The 16,648-nt window shown below is 44.2% G+C and overlaps 1 protein-coding gene across 1 annotated transcript in view; it reads right to left on the bottom strand.

The window, feature by feature from the left end:
- TIMM10 (translocase of inner mitochondrial membrane 10) overlaps positions 1-16,648 on the bottom strand; it is a 140,705-nt gene that overhangs the window by 59,221 nt on the left and 64,836 nt on the right. Inside the window, exon 2 of the mRNA XM_077493206.1 lies at positions 15,610-15,720. Within this exon, the coding sequence (XP_077349332.1) occupies positions 15,610-15,680 (71 nt within the window). The 5' untranslated portion in view covers positions 15,681-15,720. The remainder of the gene's footprint in view (positions 1-15,609; positions 15,721-16,648) is intronic.

Raw genomic sequence — 16,648 nt, forward strand, 5'->3', positions numbered from 1 at the left:
TTGCGCTGTACTTCTGCTGAGAAGTCTGGGAAAACAGCAACCTTCTTGTTACCGAAGGGAATGTTGCCTCTCTGCTAAGGCGAAGTATAGCATCCCTATCTCCGAAATTGAGGAATTTTGCAATGTGCGAGGGGGTGCTCCGACCGGCGGTGGTCTGCCTGACAACACCGCATGTCAGGCAGACCACCGCCGGCCGGAGCACCCCCTACGCACATTGCCAAATTCCTCAATTTCAGGAAACATGAGGGAAAAGGCTTCTTTGCCATAGGTGTCACAAAGCAAGCTCTCCAAAAAAGTAGGGGTGATCCATTCCCTGTATCCCCTCTAGGAGACCTATGAATCTGAGATTACACCTTTGGATTGTGTTCTCTAAATCATCCTGCTTCTGCATTAGCTGGTTCATCTGCATTCAGGAGCTGCTCCCTCAGCTTCTGAAAGTCTTGCCTTACTAAGGATGTCGACTTTCACCTCCTCTATCCGGGCTGTAAGGGTAGTTTGGCAAGCTGTAATAGCTTCCTGACATGAGGTAATAGCCTCCAGTAACTTTATTGTGTCAGCGCCAACAGACGTTTCCTCTCCCCTCATGGCGTCATCTTTTCCCGGGGAGTCCTTCTCTTGTCAATGGTACTGATCGAGCTTAGAGCTTGTAGTCTAGGCTTTTTTTGGCGGAGGCATGTTCCCGGTAGCTGCCCGGTATAGCGACAGTTGTTTTCGGGTCTCAGGCTGCAGGTACACTCAGGATATGCTGTATAGGATATTCAGCTGGCGGAGCTCAGCATCCCATCTCATGCCGTGCCAACCCCCCCCCCCCCCCCCCGGAGGCTACATATTAACATTTTGTGATTCAAATTGCGCCAGTTTACATGGGGTTAATGACTTTTCCAGCGCACCAATTAAGGTATGAACTGGCGCAACGCATTGTTCTTAGTAAATCAGCCCAGTGTGTAGGTACTGCTGCGTCAGACTTCAGAGTCTGCCTCCTGAACTATAAGAGGTGCTAAAAGGAAACAGGAATGGCTGCAAAACATGTAGGGAATGCAGGAAGTTGTTAAAATGTGTCCAACAGATAGGCAGGCAGCACTAACATGAAATATTTTCTAAGTAAGCTTATACAGAATTGTCAAAAATAAATATTGTTTGTACTGCCATTACAATACTGAGGTTAACCACTTCCAACACTAGGCACTTTCACTTTCTTCCTACCCTGCATTCAGTGCTGTTGCACGTTGAATGACAATTGCGCGGTCATGCAACAATGTTCCCAAATTACATTTTTCAAAATTTGTTTGAGCCAGATAGTGGTGATTAAATACCACCAAAAGAAAGCAGACTAAAAAAAAAAAAAAGGCCTGAAAATTTTGAAAAAATAAAAACCCACCACAAACCAAAACACTTTGCTCATTTGTTATAAAATTTAGCAAATAAGTCGTTTTTCATTGGCACCAGAGGCTGCACTAATGAATTACCAGTGTAGCGACACTCTTGCCGGTTAAAGTGGAAGTAAACTTCCCTATCGTTTTCAGCCAAGGAAGCTGCCATCTTCGCTTCTGTTTAATCTGCAACTGCTATGGTGCTGCACATGTGATTCGTTATGACACCAGCCATTGGATGGTTTGATAGTTTGGCTGAGAGCACAGCCAATGTGCAGTTAGCATTCCCGGCATTCCTTTTTTTTTTTACTGTTTAAATCCATGGGTTTACTTTGACTTTAACCACTTGCTTACTGGGCACTTAAACCCCCCTCAGTCCCAGACCAATTTTCAGCTTTCAGTGCTCTCACATTTTGAATGACAATTACTCAGTCATGCAACACTGTAACCAAATGATTTTTTTGTCCTTTTCTTCATACCAATAGAGCTTTCTTTTGGTGGTATTTGATCACCTCTCGGTTTTTTATTTTCTGCGCTATAAATGAAAAAAAAAGACTGAAAATTTTGAAAAAAAATGAATTTTTCTTCGTTTCTGTGACAAAATTTAGCAAATTAGCAATTTTTCTTCATAAATTTTGGCCACAATTTATACTACTACACATCTTTGGTAAAAATAACCCAAATTTTTGCATATTATATGATCTGTGTGAAATTTATAGAGTCTATAAGCTATGGTGCAAATCAAAGATTTGCAAAAAAAGATCACATCTGATGTACTAAGGCCTATCTCCATTCTTGAGACCCTAACAAGCCAGGAAAGTACAAATGCCCCCCAAATGACCCCTTTTTGGAAAGTAGACATTCCAATGTATTTATTAAGATGCATGGTTAGTAATTTTAAGTTGTCATTTTTTCCCACAATTCTTTGCAAAATTACGAATTTTTTTTTTTTCACAGAAAATTTTCATTGTAATAGCTTATTTCTCCCACACGGAATGTGCATACCACAAATAACACATCAAAATACATTCTCCTACTCCTCCTGAGTATAACTGTTACAAAAGTTTTAAATGTTTATTGTGTGACTATTAGAAAAACAATAGTCCTGAGACTGATTTGTTAAAAAGCTTACTTCTGAGCACATTATTGTATTAACTCATTGTATTGTTTTGTCCTAATTAACTCCATAGTAAGTAGGATGATTAGATTTAACTAAATATGATAGCCTAAGAATGTACGGAACATGAATAGCAAATAAAGTGCCATCCTGTGCCATGACAACATTATTTATGTTCCCTCAGCCAATAGAAGCATAGAGATGTTTTTCTTGTGGGGTATGTGAAGGCGGGACACTTTCTTTTGGTAGACATTTTTCTTCAGCTTTTGTTCTGTAAGCATGTCTCTCTTTTGTGGGCCACATCAGAAATAAATTTTCCTGCTTCTCAGAACACCTGGAGTTTTTACTGATCACAAGGGAAATTCCTAACATTTTTGGTCTTTCGAGCCGGAAGCAACACGCTGGTTTTCAGATCAGACGGCCCCGACAAAACTTCGGTGAGTATTGGACTTTGAAGCTCACCGAACGATTAAAGGTCCCCCCATTCAAAGTTATTGGTGAAAAAGGGGCGGGGGCAAAAAGATCTGGATTCCACTGTCTGTTTCCGAACCTTGTGTGATCCAGTCCAGGTGTTTGAGAGGTAAGATAATTTAAATTATTCTTAATTCTTTCTAAGAGTCTTTTCTTCTCTTTCTCTTTGCTTCTGGTTTAATGTGTTGCAATTGCCGACATTGGTATTGATCCTATAATATTCTAGGTGGTCCAGTGCTCGTAGATAGAGACACTTGGGGACGTTGTCTAAGGTAGAAAATTACGTTGCCCGCTGTCCGGACAGATAACAAAAAGATTTGAGGTATACCGAATGTCAGAGGTTGAATGCCTGACTATTTAAGCGCTGTTTAGTTAAGTGATCTAAAAAGATCGCAAGGCTAACTTTCTTCTGTGTGTGTTTACTTTATCTTTGTTCATATTTAACCCTTTTTGATTCTCTCGATAGTGTGGGGAGTGCTATTTTTTTTCTCTTGTATTGCTTTGTTCGTTTACATGTTTTTGTGCTGCGTATTTCTAAGAAGATAAGAAGCCAAGGCACTGAACTCTCTCCCCCCTCCCCCTCCCCTCATGTAAGGAATGAGGATTTGCTCCTGCCAGAATTTGTAAAAGTTAACCCTTGATTAGCTATGACAATACAGAAGGGTTATATTGTAAATATTGAAACTTAGCATACAAGAAAAAGAAGGTACACTGACAAAACCAGGTTGCGTTATTATTTTAGCATGCCATGGTGTTACAGGAAGCAAGTGGCAGAAATTGTTTATAGTTTTGGGTAGCTGGGAAAAGGTAGATTGCACTTTGGAATGAATAGAATGTTGTAGAATTATTATCAGGTGGCTTGATGAATGTGAAAAGGAAAAAAAAAAAAAAAAAAAAAAAAAAAAGGCTGAGAAGGTCAAGAATCGGTTTCTCGGAAACAAGAAAATGCAGATTGCCTGACAGAAGTCAATTTGTGCATCTGTGAAAATATTAGGACTTTTGGTGGAAAAAAAGTCTGAATAATAGTCTTAAAGTAAATATTTATATTGGATTGGAGTTATTTTTAGAATTCACAGACTTTCAACTGTGAAGTGTTAATGATGCAATGCTGTTTATATTTGGGTAGATTTATAAAGTCAAAAGGCTAAGTTCCGAACCAGAATACTAAAAAAAAAAAAAAAAAAAATTAAAAAGAAAGAAAGTTCTATTTTGGGGCCCTGTGGATAAGCTTAAATTGTCAGGACCCAAAGTTCAAAAAAGGTATGGGTTGGAAATGGCGGAGTATTGGCTTCAGCATGCTAGAATTAGGGTAGAAGGAAGAACAAAGGAAAAATGCCAAGCCCAATTGCCCCTAGTGGACAAAGAGGATGATCTCATCTGCTATACCCAGAGACCACCTCCCTATAATGGTCCTCCCCCTCAGGTGCAAGTAACTGCCCAGAGTAACACCTTCCCTGTGACATCCACCCCTGTCAAAGGAACCGCCTCTGAACAAAACCCCAACTCCACTTCCTCAATCTCTCCAGACAGTAGTTCAGTCCTGGAGATGAACAGATCGACCCTTGAAACATTAACTGACGCCATAACTCATGCACTAGGTGCCCCAGCAGGAGCCAAGAGACTAAGTAAACCTCCTATTAGGTATGGTGTGGAGGACGGTGAGGAATACCCCTTGATAGAGGTCCCAAACCCAAGGGGAGGACAGAATGATGCACTGGGCCAGCCATATCCCTTGACTATGACTGTTTTTCGACCATGGACTGACAGTGATATACAAAAGGCTACAGAACACACAAAACATCCAAAATTAGGTCCAGCTGAATTCATTGAAAACATAGAGGGATTACGGAACAGTTATAAATTGAATGGGGTGGAAGTAGAGAGAGCCCTGAGGAGAGTATTAGGATCAGATTGGGCCTCGGTAAAGGGGGATTGGGACCCCTGCGCCCCAGCAAATGCACATGGACGGGGGGGATCCATTGCCTCCAGAAAGCCCAGACTTAGGAAACAGGTTGACTGCCCTACTGAACAGATGCCAGCTTAGATGGGTACAACGGACTGATTGGCAAAAAATAAATATGACAGTACAAGAAGACAAAAAGTGTCAGTGACTACCTAAATAAATTACGAGAGATTTTTAGAGTGTTCTCCGGGCTCCCCGAAGCTGAGGATGTGAATAGTGCATATTAACAACAGCTAAAGATTGTTTTTTTTTAAATGGATTGAAACAGGATCATAAGGATTACATTGTTAAAAACATGGTTACTTACCGAACTGCGTCAGTTTTAGATGTTTTACAATATGCTAAGCATTCTGAGAAGTATTTGAAAGCAAAAGCAAAAAAGAATGTGAAAGTAAAGGTTCTTATGCAAGGTGATGAAGGAGAGGAGGATACAGAAGAGTACACTGCTGAGGCAGAATCAGAGGGGTCTCATAGAGGAAGAGGCACAGGTGGTTTTAGAGGAAGGATTACTCTACAGAAATAGACAGTGCAACGAGAGTACTTCCACCATGTGTACAAGCACTGGTAGCATCAGCGGTGTAGTGGTTCGCACTCTCGCCTAGCAGTGAAGGGGGTCACTGGTTCGAATCCCAATCATGGCGCTGCCTGCCTGGAGTTTGCATGTACTCCCTGTGCCTGCGTGGATTTCCTCCGGGTGCTCTGGTTTCCTCCCGCACTCCGGGGACATGCAGGTGGGTTGATTGGCTTCTGTCCCGGTTTGGCCCTGGTATATGAATAGGGACGTTGGATCCTTGGGGGTGGAGAACGATGTGGGTGTACAGGGGTAGGGGCTAGACACTCACTCAGGCTGAACCGGATGGACTGGTGTCTTTATTCAACTTTACTAACTGAAAAAGGTACCACATGCAGTGTTTGTTATCCTGTTACAACAAAAGGTATCACATTTGAGCCCAGCACGACATCTTTCCTGCATGACAATACTCTTGACAAAACCTCACTTAACAATACAGAGGTGTACTACATTAAAACCATCCACACTACTACTTCCTACGGACGGGTATAAACATGACTGCACTGTTGCCATCGCTGAAAAGGTACTGCTATGAAGTGATCTGAAAGATATACCGTTATCTAACCCTGACATGATACTTTTTGTTGATGGTTCTAGTAAGAAAAATCCAGATGGCACAAATGCAACAGGATATGCAGTAGTGACACAGGATGAGATTTTGGAAGCGGGGCCACTACCAAAACATTATTCAGCACAAGTTGCAGAACTTGTAGCACTGACAAGAGCATGTATACTGTCAGAAGGAAAATCTGTAACCATATACACTGACAGTCAATATGCCTTTTCAACAGTACATGTTTTTGCACAACAATGGAAAAACAGGGGGATGGTCACCTCCAGTGGTAAACCAATTTCACATACGGACTTCATTTTAGAACTCCTAGATGCAATACATTTACCAAAAAAGCTTGCAATCTGTAAATGTCAAGCACACACAAAATATACGGACCCCATCTCAAAGGGAAATAAAAGGGCAGATGAAGCTGCCAAAATAGCGGCACAAGAAACACATAAAATAATGACGAGAAATCATAGTGATAGATCATACAGTCCTTACTGATATGCAGCAAAATGCCCCCCTGGGGAAAAACAATGTTGGAAAACAAAGGGTTGCACAATAATTGATGATATTTACACATCACCTGAAGGGAAACCTGTATTACCAAAATCTTTATTTAGGTATGCAGCAGTATTGACACATGGAGTAACGCATGTGTCAAACAGGGGGGTGACTGAGATGTTAACCACTTTCAGACCGGACCATTTTGCTGGTCAATGACCAGAGGTCTTTTTACAATTTGGCACTGCGCTGCTTTAACTGGTAATTGCACGGTCACGCAATGTTGTACCCAAACAAAATTTGCGTCCTTTTCTTCCCACAAATAGAGCTTTCTTTTGATGGTATTTGATTGCCTCTGCGATTTTTATTTTTTGCGATATAAACGTAAAAAGACCGCAAATTTTGAAAAAAATGATATTTTCTACTTTTTGTTATTAGAAAAATCCAATAAACTCAATTTTAGTCATACATTTAGGCCAAAATGTATTCAGCCACATGTCTTTGGTAAAAAAAAAGTCAATAATTGTATATTTATTGGTTTGCGCAAAAGTTGTCACATCTACAAACTAAGGTACGTTTTCTGGAATTTACGCAGCTTTTAGTTTACGAATGACCTATCTCATTTCTTGAGGTGCTAAAATGGCAGGGCAGTACAAAACCCCCCCAAATGACCCCATTTTGGAAAGTAGACCCCCTAAGGAAATTGATAAGAGGCATGTTGAGCCCATTGAATATTTTTTTTTTTTGCCTCAAGCGATTGAATAATGACAAAAAAAAAATTTTTTTTTTTTTTTTTTTTTACACAAAGTTGTCACTAAATGATATATTGCTCACACATGCTATGGGCGTATGTGAAATGACACCCCAAAATAAATTCTGCTGCTTCTCCTGAGTACGGGGATACCACATATGTGGGACTTTTTGGGAGCCTAGCCGCGTACGGGGCCCCGAAAACCAAGCACCGCCTTCAGGCTTTCTAAGGGCGTAAATTTTTGAGTTCACTTCTCACTACCTATTACAGTTTTGAAGGCCATAAAATGCCAAGATGGCACAAAACCCCCACAAATGACCCCATTTTAGAAAGTAGACACCCCAAGCTATTTGCTGAGAGGCATGTTGAGTCCATGGAATATTTTATATTTTGCCACAAGTTGCGGGAAAATTACAAACTTTTTTTTTTTTTTTCACAAAGTTGTCACTAAATGATATATTGCTCACGCATGCCATGGGCATATGTGAAATGACACCCCAAAATAAATTCTGCTGCTTCTCCTGAGTACGGGGATACCACATATGTGGGACTTTTTGGGAGCCTAGCCGCGTACGGGGCCCCGAAAACCAAGCACCGCCTTCAGGCTTTCTAAGGGCGTTACAGTTTTGAAGGCCATAAAATGCCAAGATGGCACAAACCCCCCCCAAATGACCCCTTTTTGGAAAGTAGACACCCCTAAATTTAGGGGTACACTAGTGAGACTAGGTAATAAATGGCGGGTGCCCTGAAACTATAAAAAAATAACTAACCAACCAGCGTCACCTGTAACAGTTATATGGTGATCACTGGTGAAAGGGTTAACTAGGGGGCAATCAGGGGGCTTTATGCGGTAGTATATGGGGGTCCCTGGCGCTATAAAAAGCTGCGGCGAACCTAAATACCTACCTGCCTAACTAGCGTCACCTGTGACACTAATACAGCGATCAGAAAAACGATCGCTTATTAGGCTGGGTTCACACTGGAGCGATGCGGGAACGCCACGAATGCGCGGCGGGTTCCCGCATCGCATGCCTCCCGGCGGCAGTTCACACTGCCCTATGCGAACTGCTGGGAGTGTCAGTGAAATGTTACTGACACCCCCAGATCAGTTCGCATATCGCAGTGCGATCTGCAAACTCGGATCGCATGGTGTGAACACCCATGCGATCCGATTCTGCTGCGGGCCAAAAAAAGGGTCCCGTGCGAATTTGCGGCGGGTGCGGCGAATGGCTGAACTCGAATCGCACAGAGATCGGATGTGATTTGCACTGCAGTGCGGTGCGAATCACATTCGTTCTCATAAACCGCTGCAATGTGAACCCAGCCTTAGTGACACTGGCGACGGGGGGTGATCACGGGGTTAAACCTTTATTGGGGGGGTTAGGGGGGTACATTAGAACTAAAGGGGGCTAACTCTAACTGCCCTAACAGTTATTACAGTCACAAATGACACCAATGCAAAAAAAAAAAAAAATGACATTGGTGTCACTGTGACTGGGGGGCAGGGGTAATTGGGGGGGTGATCGGGGGGTAAAGGGGGGGTGTGAGTGTGCCTGGCATGTTCTACTGTGTGTGTAGAGTGTTGGTGCAACTCACCGATCCGCTCTCCTCCGTGTCGGAACGAAAAATACCGACACGGAGGAGAGAATACATCACTTCCTCTCCTGTGTTTACATTACAGGAGAGGAAGTGATGTCACGGGGGATTTCCATTCGTCGAGAGCAATCGCGAGGGGGTGGCCATGAATGAATGGCCGCCCCCTCATCCCGGATCGCTCTCGAAGGAATGCCGACCGCCGCAGGCACCGGGGGGGGGGGGCCCGATCGGGCCCCCCACCCGCGGGCAGGCAGGGACTTATATATACGCCCATATGCCTGCCCGTGCCATTCTGCCGACGTATATCGTCGTGCGGCGGTCGGCAAGTGGTTAAATAAAGTATGTACAGCCTATGGATTCACAAATTACTCAAAAAACTTTTTGCTCTCAATGTCTTATATGTGCAAGACACAATGCTCAGGGAGGTATAAGACCACAGAAAGGGAAGTTCCCTACACCACAATATCCATTCCAACACATTTGCATGGATTTTATTGAATTAGACAAATGTGAAAGGAAGAAATATTGTTTGGTACCCAGGCACCCTGACCAAATGGGTGGAGATATTCCCGACAGGAAGTGCAGATGCACAGACTGTAGCCAAAGCATTACTAAGATATTATTCCTAGATTTGGAATCCCTGAAAGGATTTACAGTGATAATGGACCCCATTTTGTAATTAACAAATATACAACATTTGACAGAAGTGATGAGAATTAAAGGGAAATACCATTGTGCCTATCATTCCCAATCAGCTGGATTGGTAGAAAGACATAACGGCATTCTAAAAAGCAAACTGAGAAAAGCTATGGAAGAAATAGGTAAAAATAATTGGATGTATTGCCTACTAGTAGCTGTGACTAGTATGCATATTACACCCACAAAAGAAGGTTTGAGCCCATTTGAAATAATATATGGAAGGCCATATAAAATACCCTTATTGCCAAATGAAACACCAGCTGAAGAATCTGAACGTACTCTATCAGAATATATGTCTAATCTGTTGAAACAGAAGCAAATTAATGAAGTCTGTTCTATTCCAGAAGGTCCAATCCAAGGAGAAGAGAAAATCCATATTGGAGACTGGGTCCTGGTAAAAATAATAAAGAGAAAGCATTGGCACTCACCTAAGTGGGAGGGACCGTATCAAGTTCTTCTCATCACTCCCACGGCTATAAGGATAGCAGAGAGGTCTACCTGGATTCACCAGTCCCATTGTAAGAAGGTTTTACAGGCAGAGTAGGGCCAGTTGGCTACAAGAGGTCCAGAAAATCCAGCTACAAAGGTAGGTCTCACACAAGGTGGGACTTGTCTCAAACCGGTGAAGTCTCCCTCCCCTTCCAACTCCCCTATCCTATCCGCTGGAACTCTGTAGCTGGTTAGGATGAAAGGGACAGTAATTATCCTTGGGTTACTGGTGACTCTAGGAGAGGCATCCATAAGAGGGGGTAGGCGCTATGGAAGAGTAGAGGAACCTTTGAATTAGGAAAGAACAGGAAAAGCATTAAATCTAAAACTTTATAGAGGGAATAACTAGCACTATACTGGTAGACTTCTGTTAGATTGCAGATTGTGGGGATACAACTGGGGCTAGAGGACTTCTATGGGCAGATAAATATATCTGCTGGCTCTGGAATAAGGCAGGATGTCAAGCATGGGATCAGGCCCTGTGGACTACAGTGCATCAAGATTGGGGGTATAATCAACCAGGGGCTAAAAAGAGTGGTATAAAGGAGAGACTCAATCACAAAAGCGGCCAACTCCCCCTGCACAAATAGTAAGAACTGTAACCAAATATTAATAACATTAAAGGAGCCGAGGAAGGAAGATCAGCGGTTGTATTCCATGGGAGCATGGGTGTCAGGAACATTTTTCCTTGAGGTATTACCACCTAATAAAACTATAAGATTCACTAACCTAATAATAGAAGATGCCATAGCTTTGGAGACGGGCGACCAAGGAAAAAATGAGTGGTTAGAATGGTTGAGGTACACGGTTAGAACTCTGAAAAAGGAAAACTGTTTAGTTTGTGCCGGAGCCAGACCACATTTAGCAACAGTTCCTTTGCCTCTAGATCACAATACAGATCCAGAAGGTTTAAAATGTATGTTGCAATTGTATAAGAGCTATAAACCTGAAACAAATTTTACTTGTCACACATTGAGTTTGTTGTTTCCCCCAGTACAGAGACCTCAGATACCTCCAGCGGTTACCGCTTATCCGGGCAACTTTACTTGTTTTGCACTCCCAGGGACCCGTAGCGCGGTGGATCTTGGGTCACTACCTGATGACTACTGTGTGGAGAGGATTAACACGGACAACGGTGACTTGGTTGAACATGACATTCAGAGAGCTGATGTCTGGTGGATGTGTGGGGATAAGAAACTGCGAGCTAGACTACTTTCGCACAGCCTGACCACATACAGAGGCCTAATTTTGAAGTAGCACCTTCAGGCATTCTAGGAGCATAAATTACACATTTCATTTCTCAACCACCTATTACAGTTTTGAAGGCCCTGGAACACCAGGGCAATGGAAACGTCCAGAAAATGACCCCATTTTGGAAAGCCAACACCCCAACGTATAATCTATGAGGCATAACGAGTCTTTTCAATGGTTCATTTTTTTCCAGAAGTTTTTGGAAAATGTGGAAAAAAAAAAATGAAAACGCATTTTTTTTTTTTTTACACAAAGTTGTCCGTTTATAAGATATTTCCAACACATAGCATTTACATAGCAAAAATAACACCCCAAAATACATTCTACTACTCCTCCTGAGTATAACGATACCACATGTGTGAGACGTTTACACAGCCTGGCCACATACAGAGGCGCAACATGCAAGAAACACCGTCGGCGTTCCAGGGACACATAGCCTGCACATACCAAGAATTACACCCCCAAATACATTATGCTGAGCAAAGGGTAAAGAAAAGATTACCTGTGGTTTTAGAAGCGCAGTTGTCCACAGGAGGATATCAGTGGTCCAGGCAGCAGGCAGGGACTTGGTCAGCAACAGCGAACACAGTTTTTCAGGCAGCAGGCAGGGATACTGTCCATATTACAGTCCAGGGTCAGTGCAGAGATGTCAGCAGTGCCAAAAATATTGGTCCTGGTAGTAGGCAGGTCCTTGTGGTGTGGTCAGTGCGGCATGACGGCAGTAAGTCCTACAGGCAGCAGACAGAAGTAGAGCCTCGTTCAGGACAGAATGGGGATAGGGGTAGAGGCTTCTCCCTCCCAAATCTCTTTGAAGCCTCTGAGTCTCCAGACCCTAATCTAGGAATAAGAAAACAAAGAAAATTGTTTTCTTCTTCCAGAAAAACTATACTGGAGCCCCTCACATATGTGAGACCCCGTGTTGAATCCCACTAGTCCAGTTGCAGAATACAAGATCAGTCCAAGAGGCAGGCAAATATTGTGGTCAAACAGTCCAAGGTCAGTTCCAGATCAGGCAGAGATATGTACAGAATCGTTAGGCAGAAGCATGGTCGAATAACAGTCCAGGGTCAGTTCCAGATCAGGCAGCAGTATGTACAGAATCGGCAGGCATAAGAGTGGTCAAATAACAAGCCAGGGTCAGTTACAGAGCAGGCAGTGGCATAAGGGGTGTGAAGGTGTATGAAGGCAGGAACTGAGGATTATGTTTACCATACTTCACTAAAAATTTATTGAAGTATGGTAACGCCGAAAACAGTCGCCTATACAGAGGCCTGGTTGGGAAGGACAATGTGCACAATAATAAGATGTGTCTCTTCTGACTCTTGCTCTGGTATACACCTTACATCTTTTTTGGCGTCTTTTGCCTGTTGGTGTGGGGGGGATTTTATCCGGAAAGTGGCGATCGGAGAGTCGACTAACAACGTCTGATCTGATATTTTCTGGTGGGCCGTTTGGGAAAATAAGGGCTGTGAAAACTTCCTCCTGGTAGCCAAAGAAACGTTTGGGGTTTTGGGTGGCGTTGCGGTAAATGACATATGAATTATAAATGGCCAATTGAAAAAAATAAATTGCTACTTTTTTGTACCAATGGTATGTCCGTCTTGTGACCAGATATGGTTCCATCATTTGGTCGTTGAAGTCGACTGCTCCCATGAACAAATTATATTCGGAAACGCATTTGGGTTTCTTTACGGGGCCATTCCTTCTGGGGATTTCCATGAAGGTATCGTTGTGGATAGAAGATAACATGTATACATCCCTTCTGACCCTCCACTTCACTGCCAGAACTTCCTTGTTTCTTAGACTTGCGGTTTCTCCTTTCCGCAGCTTCTTGTTCACCAGACTTTGAGGAAAGCCCTTCCGATTCTTTTTTACAGTGCCACATGCTGGCGTCTTCTTCCGGTGAAGGTTGTGGAACAGGGGCAGAGATGTGTAGAAGTTATCTACATAGAGGTGGTAGCCTTTATCCAGTAGGGGGTATATGAGGTCCCAAACAATTTTTCCGCTGGATCCCAAGTAATCCGGACAATTAGGGGCTGTAGCTGGGTGTCCTTCCCTTCGTACACCTTGAAGGAATATGTGTACCCTGTGGCTCGGTCACATAATTTGTAGACCCTTTTGCTGGGCATAAATTGCTTCATTCTAAGCCTGCCACTAAATTTAATAAGCGACTCATCCACACATGTGTTGGTCCGGGGTAAACAATTTGGGGAATATTTCTGAAAAATAATTTAGTATTGGTCGAATTTTGTAAAGGCGGTCATAATTTGGATCATTTCGTGGAAGGCACTGGGAATTGTCACTGAAATGTAAGAACCTCAGGATCATCTGATATCTGGTTCTGGGCATTACCGCGGGGAAGAGCGGTGAGTGGTGGAGGGGGTGGGTTGACCAGTAGGTACGTAATTGATTTTTTTTGTTGAGTCCCATATTAAACGTGAGGCCTAAAAAAAGCTTGAACTCCTCCACCGTTAGGTCTCTCCATTTGTAGGGACGGGCATAATAGGAGGTCGGATTTTGAAAAATAAATTGTTGTGCATACAGGTTGCACTGGGCCACAATTGACGCCAACATGTCCTCCGTAAAAATTAAATTAAAAAAATATATAGGGCTAAAATTCTCCGTGTCCACCTGGACTCCTGGCTGGGCGGTAAAAGGGGGGAACATTGGCCTCTCCTGAATTAGGAGGAAGCCACAAGGGGTTCTGAAGGGCATAGGGAAGGCCAGCATGGCTCCTAACCCTTTGGGGCTGAGATGACACCCCACTGGTACTTGGCCTTTCTTGCTGGGGCACTGCGGTGCTGGTGGACGGCATTGTGGTGCTGGTGGACGGCACTGCCTCACTAGAACGCCTTCGCTTGATGGGCCGGATATCTTCCTCCTCGGATTCATCAGTCAGTGTTTCACTGCTGAGGACTGGCTCATAATTTACGTCGGCTTCAGAATCCGAAAAGGAATCTGAAGAGGAGAGCTCCCCGTTGCTCTCGTCGGCCGCGGAAATAATTTGGTACGCCTCCTCAGCGGAAAAGACCATGATAGCACAGATGGGCGCTTTTGGAGGTGGCACAGATGGGCGCTTTTGAGGTGACACAGACGGGCGCTTTTGAGGTGGCACAGACGGGCGCTTTTGAGGTGGCACAGACGGGCGCTTTTGAGGTGGCACAGACGGGCGCTTTTGAGGTGGCACAGACGGGCGCTTTTGAGGTGGCACAGACGGGCGCTTTTGAGGTGGCACAGACGGGCGCTACTGGGGCCGGCACAGACGGGCACTGCTGAGGCCGGCACAGACGGGCACTGCTGAGGCCGGCACAGACGGGCACTGCTGAGGCCGGCACAGACGGGCACTGCTGAGGCCGGCACAGACGGGCACTGCTGAGGCCGGCACAGACGGGCACTGCTGAGGCCGGCACAGACGGGCACTGATTTATTGCACGGATGTGCACTGATAAGGCAGCAGATGGGCACAGATGGGCACTGCTGAGGCGGCACAGATGGGCACTGCTGAGGCGGCACAGATGGGCACTGCTGAGGCGGCACAGATGGGCACTGGCGGGCACTGGTTGTGCACAGGCGGTGCACAGGTGGGGTAGATCTGGGCACTGGCAGGGTTTATACTGGCACTTTTAGATTGCTGGAAAACACTCACTATCTCCTTCGGTCTCCTCACACGCCATCGCTGTGTGAGGAGACACGTTCGGCAATGGGTGATGATCTCATTTGTTTACATTTGAGATCATCACCCATTGGAGGTGGCGATCGCGCTGTAAACGGCCGCTGTGATTGGCCGTTTACAGCGATCTGTGATTGGCTGTGTCCAGGGGACACGGCCAACACAGATTTTCCCCGATGCGCGCTCCCGGGAGCTCTTAAAGGGGACGACGTCAATAGACGTAGTCCCGGAAATTGAGATCCGCGCTGTAGCTGTCATTTGACTATAGCGCGGATCTCAAGTGGTTAACAGCTCTAATTTCCTCACACTGACACAGCATGGATGGAAAGGTTTGCTAATAAAAAAGAAAGTCTGTTTACCTGTGACCAGCTATGATTGGATACAGCTGATCACTGTGTCCAAAGGACACAGTGGTCACAGACCATGCCGAACGCGTGCACCAGGGGGTATGCTGGAGGAGGGATTCTAGCAGGGCATCCATGGAAGCTCGTGCTGTAGCAGTCTTTTGGCTATAGCGTAGGAGGGAAGAGGTTAACAATGAAAGTATGCTGGGACTATAGATCAACTTTAAAATTAGGTAGAATTTTTTTTTTTTTCTCACCGGTTATACATATCTGCCATCATCTCCACTTCAAGTTCTGCTGCTAGTTGCTGAGCTCTTAAGGGATCCATCTTGTTTCAGTTGTGTACCTTATATCATTTAGAAGCACAGCTGCAAGACACAAACACACGGAATAAGATTTTTTATTTATTTTTTATTTTTTTACACAAGATTTATGACACACTAGAATAAAAAAAAAAAAAAAAAAAAAAAAAAAAAAAGGTTTAAATGGTATCAAAATGTAGAAGGAAAACTGAGGAAAAAAAAAAAACACATCAGTATCACTCATGCAAAGATATTCACATAAATAATTATTTTTTCTTAGAATAAAAAGAAGATCACGATTCTCTCAATTCTCCCGACGTAAAATCTTTCACATTATAAAAAATAAATAATATTATTATTATTATTATGAGCCAACTTTACTGGTTAATTAAAAAAAAAAAAAAAAATTGCATTTGAAAGACCGCTGTGCAAATACAGTGTGACATAACATATTGCAACAACCACCACTTTATTCTCTAGGGTCCAAAATATAATATAAAAAGGGGTGTGACCGGAAGTGGACGACAGACGCACATCTGAGGAGCTCCTCTGAGGCCTTTTTTTTAATCCGTGGCCATCCGCGTTCAGCGAGCTCCAGAGGCTCCCTGCCGCCCATCTGAGATCCCGGGTGTACGGGGCACAGTCCAGTGCCTATATTTTGTCCCCCGGACACCGATTCCCGGCCCGCTGCAACGCCAGACACGGCGCCACCATCTTGCAGCCTACTGGGCCGGGAGGCACGCCGCCAGCCTGGGACGCTCTACAAAGCCCCCACTGCCTCTGAGGACCACCTGAAGGGTCCCCTGACCGAGGGGCTCCGAGCGCTAACCTTCCGGGAGCTGCAGTTCCAGAAAACGAAGCCCAGGTGAAAAGAATGGCAGCCATCTTGCTACACCTCAGGTCTGCTTGATTTAGGCCTGAACGGAACCCCCCCTCCCCTATAAGCCTGCTTCAGCTACCTTTGTTTCTGTGCCCCATCTTGCTGCTAGTGACT

Source organism: Lithobates pipiens, unplaced genomic scaffold (genome assembly GCF_037356315.1).
Source record: "Lithobates pipiens isolate NorthernLeopardFrog02 unplaced genomic scaffold, aLitPip1_a1.2 Scaffold_19, whole genome shotgun sequence".
NCBI lineage: Eukaryota > Metazoa > Chordata > Amphibia > Anura > Ranidae > Lithobates > Lithobates pipiens.